Source organism: Olea europaea, unplaced genomic scaffold, assembly GCF_002742605.1.
Source record: "Olea europaea var. sylvestris unplaced genomic scaffold, O_europaea_v1 scaffold1609, whole genome shotgun sequence".
Classification (NCBI taxonomy): domain Eukaryota; kingdom Viridiplantae; phylum Streptophyta; class Magnoliopsida; order Lamiales; family Oleaceae; genus Olea; species Olea europaea.
Genome location: NW_019233725.1, coordinates 126,385 through 139,468, shown reverse-complemented (window position 1 = coordinate 139,468; position 13,084 = coordinate 126,385). Strand labels below are relative to the sequence as shown.

At 35.8% G+C, this 13,084-nt stretch overlaps 2 protein-coding genes across 2 annotated transcripts; one reads left to right on the top strand and one right to left on the bottom strand.

The window, feature by feature from the left end:
- Positions 1-208: 208 nt before the first annotated feature.
- On the bottom strand, positions 209-7,627 carry LOC111377138 (beclin-1-like protein). Its single transcript, XM_023000197.1, has 10 exons — positions 7,326-7,627; positions 5,456-5,820; positions 5,124-5,294; positions 4,434-4,558; positions 4,167-4,215; positions 3,657-3,815; positions 3,278-3,363; positions 2,437-2,508; positions 1,621-1,770; positions 209-648 (listed from the first exon to the last, which is right to left on the bottom strand). The coding sequence occupies exons 1-10, from the start codon at positions 7,474-7,476 to the stop codon at positions 408-410; spliced, it is 1,569 nt and encodes a 522-aa protein (XP_022855965.1). The 5' UTR covers positions 7,477-7,627; the 3' UTR covers positions 209-407.
- A 1,111-nt stretch (positions 7,628-8,738) lies between these two features.
- Positions 8,739-11,531, top strand: LOC111377137 (putative RING-H2 finger protein ATL21A). The gene is made up of 2 exons (XM_023000196.1): positions 8,739-9,494; positions 10,639-11,531. Exons 1-2 carry the CDS (start codon positions 8,822-8,824, stop codon positions 11,070-11,072), a joined length of 1,107 nt encoding a protein of 368 aa, XP_022855964.1. The 5' UTR covers positions 8,739-8,821; the 3' UTR covers positions 11,073-11,531.
- The last annotated feature ends 1,553 nt before the right edge of the window (positions 11,532-13,084 follow it).

Genomic DNA, 13,084 nt, shown 5'->3' with positions numbered 1-13,084 from the left:
AATTGTACATCCCCTTAAAACTCCATGATGAAAATGAACTAAAACTATAAAATAAAGAAAAAGAACAAAGATGTCCGTTTGATTCCTATTTTTATCAAAATGCATTTTTCTTTCTTCTTTTTAACCCCACATTCTTCATTAAAATAATATTATACGTAAATCAAAAACTTTTCTTTATTTTTCATCCACACATTCCTCATTAATCTACTATTCTAAAATTCATTTTTCCAACAAAATGAGTGCCAAACACTGACAGTTCCATTTTATCTTAAGGTTTCAGAGGAGAGTATTTTCGAAGCGTTGAAAGAAAGAGAGCTATGAAATGAACTGGACTCGACTCTAAATCTCTAATTGTATACTTATTTACACTTCGGTATGCTACAAGCATGTATATTTTATACTGCATATCAAGCATTGGAAGAATGCAACTTGGAATCCGTGGGTCGCTTGCTACACTGCAATCCTGCACCTGATGCTTCAGTGTGAGACGAGACCGATGAATTAAGAGGCTGGAAATTGGTCTTCCCTACAAACCAGTAGAGAGCCCATTTCAAATCGCAGAGCGTATACTTGAGAGCTTTGGTCCAATTCTCCTGTTTATTGAAGCTTTGTGTAATAGAGTAATTGTCGACCTTGTCATTTTCAATCCTGCAAATATGTGTAATGAATATTATAATACAATATATTTGGTATGCAATACTAAATACTATTATTGACGAAACTTCAGCTTGATACTGTCCAATCCACCATACCAAACATGTTATATTTTTGTGCTCTGCATTAAGCTAGCCGAACCAATTTTTAGGGCATAATGGACATTCAAAACAATCAAAAGAAATTCAACAGAAAACATGACACAACTGCAACTTTTTTCGCACAAATAGATTTCAAGAGGCCAGTGGTGCCCTTCTACAAATTCAAGCCTTGGCAGATTTTTTTACTTGAAAAGAATAGTAGGATTCTCCAATTCCATTGCCCTAGGTGATTCATATCGACTTCTTGAGTCAAGTAATGTACCTATACATCTAGTTTTAGCTCCCCAACAGTTCTCAATCTTGTGCCATTTCATTCTCTAGAGCACACACTTCAATCAAAACAGTCCTCCATAAGGAGAAGTCAAAATTCATCTGTCAATGACGTTTGGTGTTTCACAATCTCATGTTACTAGATGCAATATTTGAGCGTGGAACACTTGTAAGTGATTTTGCAAATCTTGATTGAACAAGGACAAAAAGTCAAAACAACATAGAACAATGCAAATTACCATCTAGAATGGTACATCGTTTAACATTTGTACAGAATCATATTTTATTTTGTTTTGTTTAGCAATTTCGAACTACCAACTTTCAAACAATAGTTTTTCAGTTAAAAATTTCCCAGTTTCCAAACAACATTTCGTAACACCAAGTAAATTAAAGATCAATTTATACTTCAAAAAAGGCCACATTATCCTGAAAGTTGACAGATCACAATTAAAATGGGAGAGAGAGAAATTAAGCATAACAATAAAAGATGCTTAAAGAAGCTTAAAATGGCTACAACATAAAGTTACGAAAGTTCATTAGACAATTATATCTCCACCAAATCATTCCATGAAATAAGGCGCACACAGTCACTTACTTGTATGGAAGCTTAAAACATTTCTCAGGAGAAATCTTATTTTCTACATCCTTCGCCTTTGCAAACTCGGCGAACTCCTTCAGGCAGGTCAAGAACAATGTCATTGCTTTGTCATAGCGAGTACTCCAAAACAGATTGACAGGACCAAAGCTGAGAAAACTCACGTTAGCCGACTAGAATGACCAGAAGATGACAAAAGTGCAGAATTTCAAGAAAATATATTATTTAAATACACAGATTACAGATGATCAATTAATCTTACAAAAGACAGAAATCCATAAAATGGCTGGATGCCCAGAGCAAAAGGTGAACAGAAAAAGAAGAATCTGCACAGCCAACAATAAGATTTGGGATTGAAGGAAGGTCATGTTTGTGCAATAACTCTAAGCAGCCAGAGAACAACTGATGAAAATCGAAAACATATTTCAGTAAAATTGATTTTATTAGTTCCAATGACATTATATTTGTTTTGATGAGACTTTTGCTGGGATTAGATAGATTATAGACTTTCAGATCTTATACAACTTTGAGAATTAATAAGAATTACAGTTAAGACTGAAATTTCTTTTCTATAAGAAAAGAAGAGAGAGGGACAGATTGGATATAAACAGAACCTTTGAAAATCAGTACCCAAAGCAGCAAATCCTTATTTAAGAATTAATCTCCAACCACCACGGAAAAAAAAAAAAAAGTTAAAAAACATACACACATAATGGTTTAACGTTGGAAGTTCAGACAAGCTCTGTTCAGTTCAAATGGCTTGTATCTGTCATTCTAAAATCAGAGAACCCTAATGAAATTCGAAATTCAACTTACAGTTCATAAGTACTGCCACTGCTATCCATTATGCGAGGATAACTTCCCATAGGAATAATTTTTATTTGATATCTGGAAAAATGCAAATTAAGGACACAACAATTCACAAAGACAATAACATGGTTCATTTGCAGGAATTTCAGGATTCTACATGTCCGTTCCTGGCAACGATATGCAAATCGCACACCATCACTGCATCAATATTGGAAACAAAATACGATAGAAACCAAAGGAAGGAACAAAAGATAAAAGCTTTCGTCAAGTCCCAGAAATGTCAACTTGTGGGGTGTAAGGAAAGGGATTCATGCTGAATGCTGTCAAAGTGACATATAAAATTTAAGTGCTCTGCAAATATTAAATTAATCTGACAAGGCTAAAGAGAATTCAAAACGGCAGCAAAGATTTAAGACCAGATCAGGGGACTAAAACTGACTTTACCACTACGCCTTAAAAATGATGGAAAACTAGCTTCTTCAATGGTAAATATATATCTATGCTGGTCTCTGACTGTGATTGATGTTCCAGTGTTTTTATTCTCCGTATCATAAGCTTCATTGTATAATTAAGTTGCTTATATTATTATGCACTCTTAATGGTACATTTATCACGAGATCCTTAGTTCGAGTCCAGGAACACACGACATCAATAATGTGGAGAAGATATTATACAAATAGAGAGATTCTAAGTAGGTTAAGCATTTTTGCCTCAGGAAACTAACAATACTCAAAACAGCACACATAACATAAATCCTGAGAGTAAGGGACGTGAATTTATAAAAAGGATTTTTTTTTCTTTTTAAATTTTTTTAACTGGCTTCAAAGTGAAATTTATAAAAGGATACTGAAACTTTGGCCTGAAATATTGAGACATTGTATGGAGGAGAAGGCAAGCTTGGCCCCATGCAGCATTTATCTCATCCCATTCAACCTGAGAATAAGCATAAAAAAGTGAGGATCTTAATTAAAACCAATTCTTCATAAATGTGCAATAACATAAATGCAGCGAAGTTCTTCAATGGTTCAACCCCCTTGAATCTGTGTTTGTTTAAAGAGAAAGCAGGATTTGAAATAAGCTTTAATCATATAGATTATGGAAGAAATATATATTTCACTACACATTTCAACTTGTCTGTAATTAGACATGTGCAACAGACAAAGAAGACATTATGTTGGCTTATCAAGAAAATATTATCAAATAAAATGCACATTACTCGTGCATACCGGAATCTTAGGAAGTCTCCCCAGGCGGAAGTTGTTTATTGTTCCAAAGTCTCCATCATACCAGATAGGGAAGGCATCATTGAGCACATTCGTATGTTTCAACAGCTCTAAATGAGCTTGTGAAACTTCTATCTTGGCCCAAACTGCATCCGTCTCCTCCTGTTGACCAAATATTGGAATTGTAAAATTTACAAAATTTTCATAAAGAGAACATCAACACTATTTTGGGTTCCAAGGCATCAACAGTAGGAATCCCCCTTCCCCTATCTTTCCAGTGATGATAGGTTAGAGATTCAGGTACCCTTTGGGAAGGGAAGGGGCAGAAGGAATATGTACACGATATAGCCTCCGTTTGTTTCCCATTCTTTTCTCATTAAAATAAAAAATGTGACCGTTATCTATCACATCAAGCCACCAAATTTGAATTTCTCTCTCGTGTAGGGCACATATCGGTTATATTTTTTATTCTCATTTTTGTAAACAAACGCCCCCATAATAGCAGAACCAGACCTGATGTGAGATCAATTGAAACTGAAAGTTATTGAACTCCTGCCAATACCTGGTAAAGATAACAGAAGTAATGAACTATCAAATTAACATGTTTTAAGGTTCATACAGATATAAAATTTTTCCCCGGGGGGGGGGGGGGGGGGGGGGGGGGAAGCTGAAAACTAAAAGACAAAATCTTACAATTACTTAAAAAATCACAGTAACTGCACTACAAACAGTTCCATCACACAAATCTCTATTAACGCATGAAACTAGTCTGATGTTTACCGCTCTTCCAATTCTTTAAAGCGGCTAGATTTTAACTCCAGTTCCTTCAGTTCAGCAGTGACTCCTGCACATTGCTTCTCTGTTTCTGCAATAGCTGCTTCAAGTTTCTGTTCTTCTTGTTCTATCTAAAACACATGGAATTCTCATGTCAAGGGGTAGATAAGCAGACAAGTGAATATGTATATTACAAAGTAAGTTTTAAACTCCAAGTAGATATATTCAGCAGCATATTAACATTGGCACTAAATAAATTGAGAAAAGACCTTAACGACAAGTGATCTTACAAACATAACCTTTTCATTTATGGTAGCATATACAGATACAATACATAAAGTTGAGCCCTAAAATCTGAAGTCATTGAGTCAGAGTCGAAATTCCAATTCACCTTCCAAAATCACCTGAACTTTTCAATTCTAAGCAAAATAAAGAGGAAAACTAAATGGGCTGTCACCCAATATTGGATGATGTCTTGTACTTATTGCCAAACCTATGTCAAACATATTTCATACACCAAAATTCTGGTTTGTATAGCCCACAAAAATATGACGACGACGATGATGGTCCAGAAAATGTTTCAGCTTGTGGGTCGGAAGATGGGGAAGAGGAGAGAGGAAGAAGCAAACCATTGATGTATTTTTGGCTATAGAAATACAAAATGTGCATTTTCATCTGAGCTTGAGAAATGAGCACCTTTAATTTCTCCTTAAGAAAGTCAGCCTCGCTAAGAACATTCCTGGTTTCCCCTTCCAATCGTTGAAGACAGGCTTCATATGCTTCTATGTCCCTGTTCACATCTTCAACCTCCTTATCAAGTTTATCAGATAACACCCGCATGCACTCAAGACACAAAGGCTGCTCAACCTGAATAGTAAAATGGGAAAAGACAAGGCAGAAAAAGACCATTAAATCGTGATTAATGCATCAAATTGCATTGTCTACTTCAGATGAATGGGGACAAATCACTCAAATATAGGTTGAAGTTTTCTTTCCGTCGACCTATGAAATGGATAACTCATTCATACCTGTGTTTGTGTCGTGGCAATCTCAAATGCACGCTTCAGGACAGTTATTGTCGAATGAAAGCCCGAATTATGTGGTTGTGAAGGAGAATTAGTTGAGCCACCCTCAGGTGATGGCAAATTGAAACCCCCTCCATCAGCTCCAGACTCACAATTGTATACTGAAGCAGCTGGTGGAGGTAACACCACAAATGACTCTTCTATTGCTTTCCCAGACTGAGTAGAATCAGGCTGCATTACTCCAGCTCGAAGACGAGGAGAGACCCCTGCTACCGTATTCCTTTCCTTTGGCAACATGACAAATGAATGATCTGAACGTGTTGAACCTAAAATACTACCAGTCCCATGGATTGAAGAACCCTGCAGCCCTGCACATTTTATTACAAATCATTCAGATGAATGTATCATTGCATTCCCTAAGCAACATGTTGGTATCCAAAGTCTCTTATAAATTTGAAGTTTGGCATTGCACTAATGCATCAACACTTCTTCTATTCTAGCCCACTTAAGGGAAAATAAATAATCCTTAACTTTTATATATACTAAAGCATATATGAGCAAAATTCATCCCGAGTATCCAAGTCAAAAATCTGCTGGAAAAAAAGAACAAAATGAATAAAGTAAATTTTAGGGCTTGTTTGAGTCCAATTTTTGAATAGTGTATAGATGGAAAATGTGTGGTTAAAAAATAAAGAAACGTTTTGGGTTTACTTATAATATTATTTTATTGAATAATGTGTGATGCATCCTTTTCCCCCAAAAAAATGGGGCTCAAACAAGGGTTTAATTTGCTTTCAAGTGGAGCCGCATAACTATCAAATCACTTTTGAAAGCCGAATTGCAAATTCTATTGGTAATTCCCTTTAGGAAGCCTGAAACAGAAAGGAGCTACACTTTCTTACTATGGCTAGGATCCAAAAGGAAATAAATCTTAAAAGCTAGTTCTTTCTAAAACGATAGTCAGATGCTTTATTAGCCGTTAGAGAGAGGGATCCCGAATCCAGGGTAAGGTAATGACAGAATGAAATACTTCAATAAAAGTACAAAATCCGATAATGCCTGTTGTATCAGAGTCGCACCAATCCCTCTATCACAAGCATCGGTCTCGAAGGGCCTTGAATAGTGAAGTGGGGCCATGCAGGAGTTTTGTTCATATTTTGAACTCTTGAAAAGAGTCTTCTATAGCTTAATTTTATTTGAATTCTCCCTTCTTCAGCCAGTCTGTCAATGGCTTAGAAATCTTTCCAAAGTTCCTCATAAATGTCCTATAATACCAACTAAAGCCAAAATACACCCAAACCTCACACTGGTGGGAATTGGCCACGTTGGTGTGGAAGATATTTTCACTGTAAATTTAAGTTTAAGACGAATCTCATTGATCACACAGATAGTTGCTTCCCCATTTATACAAATAAATACCTTTAATTCCCAATATGACAGAGCAGATATAGATCAGAAACTATAAAGCTAAGTCAAGATAACCTAATGCAGTTACCAAAGCTCAAGATGCAATCCATTTGAAGTAGAGTCAAACTATATAACTTGCAAAATCATGTACTTCACAAACTAAACAGAGAGACATTACACAAAAATGCTATAAAGAATTATAATTAGTTACAGTTTCATAAGAAAATAAGATGCTCCTAAAACCATTACAATTAATTACAGCTTCATATATGTAAATTTAGATTCTCGGCTCTCGGCTGTACTAAACGTAATTTATTACTTGTTTTACCTTCTCGTACCTCAAAAGAAACAAAAAAGAACTTCGCTTAATTTACTTTGACGCTGATGATCGTAAATTGAATATTAAAGCTCATATAAATAAAATAACGAAAATTGGCAAATATCAACAAGGATGGAGAATTTTAACCGGAGGCCAAGAATTTGTCGGCATAAGAATCGATGCCGACGATACAGAGACTCTGACGACAGTTCTGGCACAGAAATCGCGGGAGATTGGGATCCACCGGTAAGGTCCGACCCTTATCCACCATACTGTTCCCGCTCCAGCTTTTCTTCATTAGATTAATGTTCGATTATTTGATCGATTGATTGACTGATTGATTCTCCTCCGAAGAAGCTATCAACTGTTGGTAATTGGATTCTGATTTCAACATCTGTTCTATTTGTCAAATTTAGATACAAAAATAGGGTTCTGTTAACTTTTAATTTATTTCTTCCAGGGAAGTTTTTGTCTTTCCACTTACCAGTCTTTTTCATGTTGGTCCCTTAACTTTAATTTATTTCAATTTTATCACCAGTTTACAAATTTATTTATTTATTATTATTATTATTTTTTTTTTATAATTAAAAGATGTCTTGAAATATTTAATCATCAAACTTGCTTTGCCAAACAATGTTCTTCACTTTGGTGTCATCATTTTGAAAAGGCACGTTTTCAATACCAACCAAGGCCGAGTTAGTCGATTTATGCTTGACAAGAGGTGGAGTTAGTTGAGTTTTTCCTCGAACACATGATTCTTCAAACATTAAAGATAAAAGCTGACAATGAGATCATAACTCTTTGATGCAGCGTATACTTATGAAGAAATAAACACAAAATCTTTGTTGAACATCAAAGACATAAAGTGGCAATGAAACCATAACTTTTTCATAGAGTGTATGCGCGTATAGTAATAAGCACAAAATCAATAACTCATTTTTTTTGAAAAATATTGAGAACAATCACAAGAAGTTAAAAACCAAAAGTCAACCAACAAAACATTGTTCCACGTCTGTGAATAAGGATTAAGGCCTCATGCAAGTCTTAAGTAAAAATTGCACCCTAAATTTCCAAAGTCCTAACAGAATTAGAAAAAACTCTAATTAAATAAAATGACATAATTAATTAAATAAAGTAGATAAAATTGAATCTAGCCTTGAGCACGCCTTAATGTGTTGGTGGTAGCATAATCCCATCTTCAGCATTTAGATTCTGATAGTATTTGCCCTTCAATCGTGTTCCCTTCCTCATCCGATTTACCCTACCGGACAATCCAAGAGGCAATCATAAGCAAATTTATTCACCAATGACGAACTCTAGTGAATACTTTTCATCAGCTCAAAGTGTCTTCTCAAATAAAACGGGTAACACTCTAGATTTTTCTAGTCAAACCGAACAAATATTTTAAACTACAATTGGATTGACTATCGATTACTTTATCCAGCCTCCAAAATACTTTCAATAAATTAATTACTGCCATTAAATTAATGGTAATTGGGAATAGAATACCAATTCTATGTTCTTGTTGAATAATGGATATTTGGTAGGTCAACAGCTTCATCTTGCATAAACCTCTGACTTTGGAAAGTATTTTGATCAACCTTACCTCAATCTTTGCTAAACGATTTCTAACTTTTGTACATATGGGAAATCTGAAAGTCATCTTGTTTGTATTCCTGCAGTTTCTGGTCGTAAATGCAAGAAATCATTGCCAAACTCAATTCTGTGGCAGCAATTCCTTTGAAGTGAGATTTCCTTTCCAGTTACAAGGCGAACAACTCCAAAACTGTGGCTATCCGGGTTTTGTCCTGAATTGCAGTATCCAAAGAAACAAAGCTGTACTCAACATTCCTTACTCAGGAGATTTTCTTGTCCGGGATATCGACTACCTCAAGCAAGAAATCCAGCTCTACGATCCAAATGATTGCCTTCCATGGCGGCTTATGGACTTCAACCTTTCGTCATCCCCTTTTATGGCAGATTATTATCGGAACTATACTTTCCTTAGCTGTCCTTCAGATTATACGATATCCCAGATCACTACCATTAACTGCCTTAGCAATTCTACAGTATCTGTGTTGGCAACTTCTTCAATGAATCTTGCCAGGGCTATGAACATGTGCAGTGTAATTGTTACTTTGCCAATCCCAGTTTCATTGCCATTTCAGAATCAGGGATTTTCATCTGACCTCAATGATGATCTTAAATTAACATGGAATATTCCTGATTGTATAGATTGTGAAGTGAAAGGTGGTACTTGTGGGTTTGAGAACAGCAGCAGCAGGGTAATTCAATGTTTTTCGGATCCCGGAACAGGTAATCAATTTCAGTTCTCATCGAATTTCATGATTTTCGCTTTAAAAAATTTTAGAAGTTTTTTTAAACATCTTTTAGTTTGCAAAAACGTTTGAATATATTCCTTTTTCTTACTTTCAAGTAAAAAAGTTTCAAAAGTAACTAAATATGTAACTTATTCCCAAATTTGATCAATAAATAGAGTACCTTAAAACTTATTTTCTAATTGGTAAACTTGCTTATAAAGTTAAGTTTTGTTTTCAATATGCTTAAAGGACATCTGACTTTTTTGCTTGGTTCAAGACATTCTAAGTAGGGACAACTATGAATGTCAATGTATGAACTATGACTGATAGAAGCATGTGTGTGCGTGTGTGTGTGTATATATATATATATATATAATTGCAGTGGACTTGGATGAAGATAATACTTTACTATTGATAGTTTGGAGGCATAAGGCATTGTTTGAGTATTTATACAAGATGATTACTTTAATAATTTAAACTTTTAGATGGCATGATCATTTAGCTGAGCTCCATTCTTTGGAAAAAATATATTTTTAAACAGTGTTTTGACGTTATGTCCATCAAACATTCTTCAATAAAATAATATTACACGCAAATTGAAAATTTTTCTTTATTTTTTAACCACACGTTTTTCATCAATACATTATTCAAAAATGCTTTCTTATGAAAAGAATAGGGCTCAAACAAGGGCTAATATAGCATCATGCTACTGTAATATTTCTGTTAGAAAAAGGATATTAGGAGAGTGGGATTTTTACTTCAGTTATGTATACAAGAGAGTTTGAGGATCTCAATTATAAACTTCTTATTCTCGACTTTTAGCGAATACCTGACAAGTGAAATTAACTTTCTCGGTGAGGGCGAACCTCTATAAACCTATATGTTTTCTGTTCATTTTTGGTTTTAATTTTCTTCATATTAATCTTGAGTTTGGGATTATTAACAGAAGTCCCGACTACGAATCTTGCTGCGAGTCTTTGAACGTTAAAACTTGTCGAAAGTCCTGACTTCTAATCTCACCATGCATCAAGCCTTTGAACTTCCAAACTATTGGTCATTCTATATACTGCATAAAAGCTATGAATAGCAGTGCCTTTATGATATCAATGCTTTAATTTACCGCTGACTTCAATTTTCAGGTAAAACACGGGGTCTGCAAATTTTCAAAATCATTGCCTTGTCCATAGTTATACCGGCCATCACATGTTCATTTGTTATATCATGCTTCATGTGCCTGATGGACCGTGGACGTCGGGCTGATGCTGCAGCTCGAAATGCAGCCACAGCTACGGCTACAGTAACACCACAATCTGCGGCAGTTGTAGCTGGCCTTGATGACTCTATTATTGAATCCTACACAAAAGTAGTTATCGGAGAAAGTCGACGCCTCCCGGGGCCTAATGGTGTCACTTGCCCAATATGCCTTGTGGATTACAATCCCAAGGATACACTTAGGTGCATACCTCAGTGTGAACATTGCTTCCATTCTGAGTGCATTGATGAATGGTTGAGGATGAACGGTACTTGTCCAGTTTGCAGAAATTCGCCTTCCCCGGCTCATCCTACTACTTGAAAGGGTATTTTTGTTATGTAGCAGTGAGCAACGCATGAAAAATTCAAAAAATGTTTTCAACTCAAGGAATTCGTCCTTTTTCCTTTTGAAAAAATAAACATCTTCAAGTACTGCAAAATTTTCATTTACTTTGTAAACCTTCATTCTTTTGTACATATTCTCAGTTGTCATACCATATGATTCCTGCTCTATATACATAATATTTTTCATGTCTTCCGGGCAATCAAAACCAAGCAATTCTGAAGCCGGTGCATGCCTCTGACGATGGCTTCCTCTGAGAACAGATCTCCTTTGCCCTCGTTTGATTACAAAGAGTCTGCCTCTGCTCATGGAAGAGTCAAAGCTGTATAGCTAGGACGTAAGCTTTTTGCATTATGTACTGGAAATTAACTTCATAATCCATAATCCTGGAACTCCACCTTTTTGCATTTAGTCGAAAATTGATTACAGGTTTTCTAATTTTCTATTTATTTTTCATTTGTGTGAGTCCACTCCAAGAAACATTGTTCAACTTCCTTTAGTGGCAACAACAGTTTGACTATAAAATATCCTTTCAAATTATGAGGCGAACCACTGCAAAACTGTGAATACGTCAATCTGAAAGTCTGAACTGCAGTGATAAGGGCATAACCATTCTAAATCTTCCTTATTTGGGAGAACTTTACATTCTGAATATGACTATGAGACTCAAACAAAACAGCTCTATTGCACACAAGCTCCAGAAATCTTACATGGCAAGCAAATCTGGCCCCCACACTCCACGTCAAACTGACCCCGTGAATATGCCTACTCAATGTAAAATATCGAACCCATTTGACTGAGTCGACACAATTTGAAAGAACTGAACCCTCGTCATGGGAGAGGCTGCAAAAGGGACTCGACAAGAGATCTTTCACACAATCTTTGGTACGTGATTGATGTGACAAATCACCGCTGTTGCCACCTTATCTAGCTAATCAGTTCAAGTCTAAACCCCATGCCATATATTATGGACAATAAAATGGTATTAACATTTAATGTTTATGATGAACTGACATCTTCGACAAGAGGCATCAGTCGCAGAACATGTACACTTTCATTATATGGCTAGTATTCATCATTTTCTACCATAAAAACTCACACAATGTGTCATTCCAAATGTAATGCAAGTTTAGACTCTCAACTATCACTGTTTTATTTAACATTCCCCAAAGTCGACCCCCTTTTATGCATTGGAGGCTTGTGTCTAAAGTACTCCCACCCTCTCATACTTATTACTTCAACTGACCTGACTCTTGGAGTGCGAGCGGCCAAGTCTACCACCACCATAGGAAGTCATGTAAGGTTAAAGGTTTGTCCAAGTGTACAGGAACTAGACTTGCGTGGACGTGAGAGACTTTGGGATTTGTTGGCCATTTCAGGGGTGCAAAATTTGAGGTCAACAAGCTCTATGATCCAAGTAATTGCATTACAAGACCACTTTTGAGTTTGAATTCTTCGTCATCTAGTATTGCTTGTTCAAATGCCATCAGGTTCTTACACTTGTTATAACCATGCGAGCTTGCATTCCAAGATGGCTTTAATGAAATTCGAGGTCAACAAGCTCTATGATCCAAGTAATTGCATTACAAGACCACTTTTGAGTTTGAATTCTTCGTCATCTAGTATTGCTTGTTCAAATGCCATCAGGTTCTTACACTTGTTATAACCATGCGAGCTTGCATTCCAAGATGGCTTTAATGAAATTCGAGGTCAACAAGCTCTATGATCCAAGTAATTGCATTCCAAGACGGCTTTAATGAAATTCTTTATTCGTTCTTCAAATTTCATGGTCACAATTGACAAGACGCAATCCAAATCTATCGAATCTCTCATGTTAGGTCCTTCTACGTCTTAGGTCTTTCTGTTTCGTTATCTGGCTTATGTTCTTCATATACAATTCAGATTGAAGGATTCTATGAAATTTCATCGATACTTCCACTTATTATGGGTAACACAGGAGACATCTCTATTTTTTCCCGGGAAGTCTTTAG

Excerpts from the sequence above, each read along its gene's own strand:
- LOC111377138 (XM_023000197.1), bottom strand. The coding sequence starts at position 7,476 with ATGAAGAAAAGCTGGAGCGGGAACAGTATGGTGGATAAGGGTCGGACC. Across the intron at positions 1,771-2,436 it reads AGTGGCAGTACTTATGAACT|CTTTGGTCCTGTCAATCTGT; the intron begins GTAAGTTGAATT and ends GAGTTTTCTCAG. Across the intron at positions 649-1,620 it reads TGTTTTAAGCTTCCATACAA|GATTGAAAATGACAAGGTCG; the intron begins GTAAGTGACTGT and ends ACATATTTGCAG.
- LOC111377137 (XM_023000196.1), top strand. The coding sequence starts at position 8,822 with ATGGGAAATCTGAAAGTCATCTTGTTTGTATTCCTGCAGTTTCTGGTC. Across the intron at positions 9,495-10,638 it reads TTTTTCGGATCCCGGAACAG|GTAAAACACGGGGTCTGCAA; the intron begins GTAATCAATTTC and ends TTCAATTTTCAG.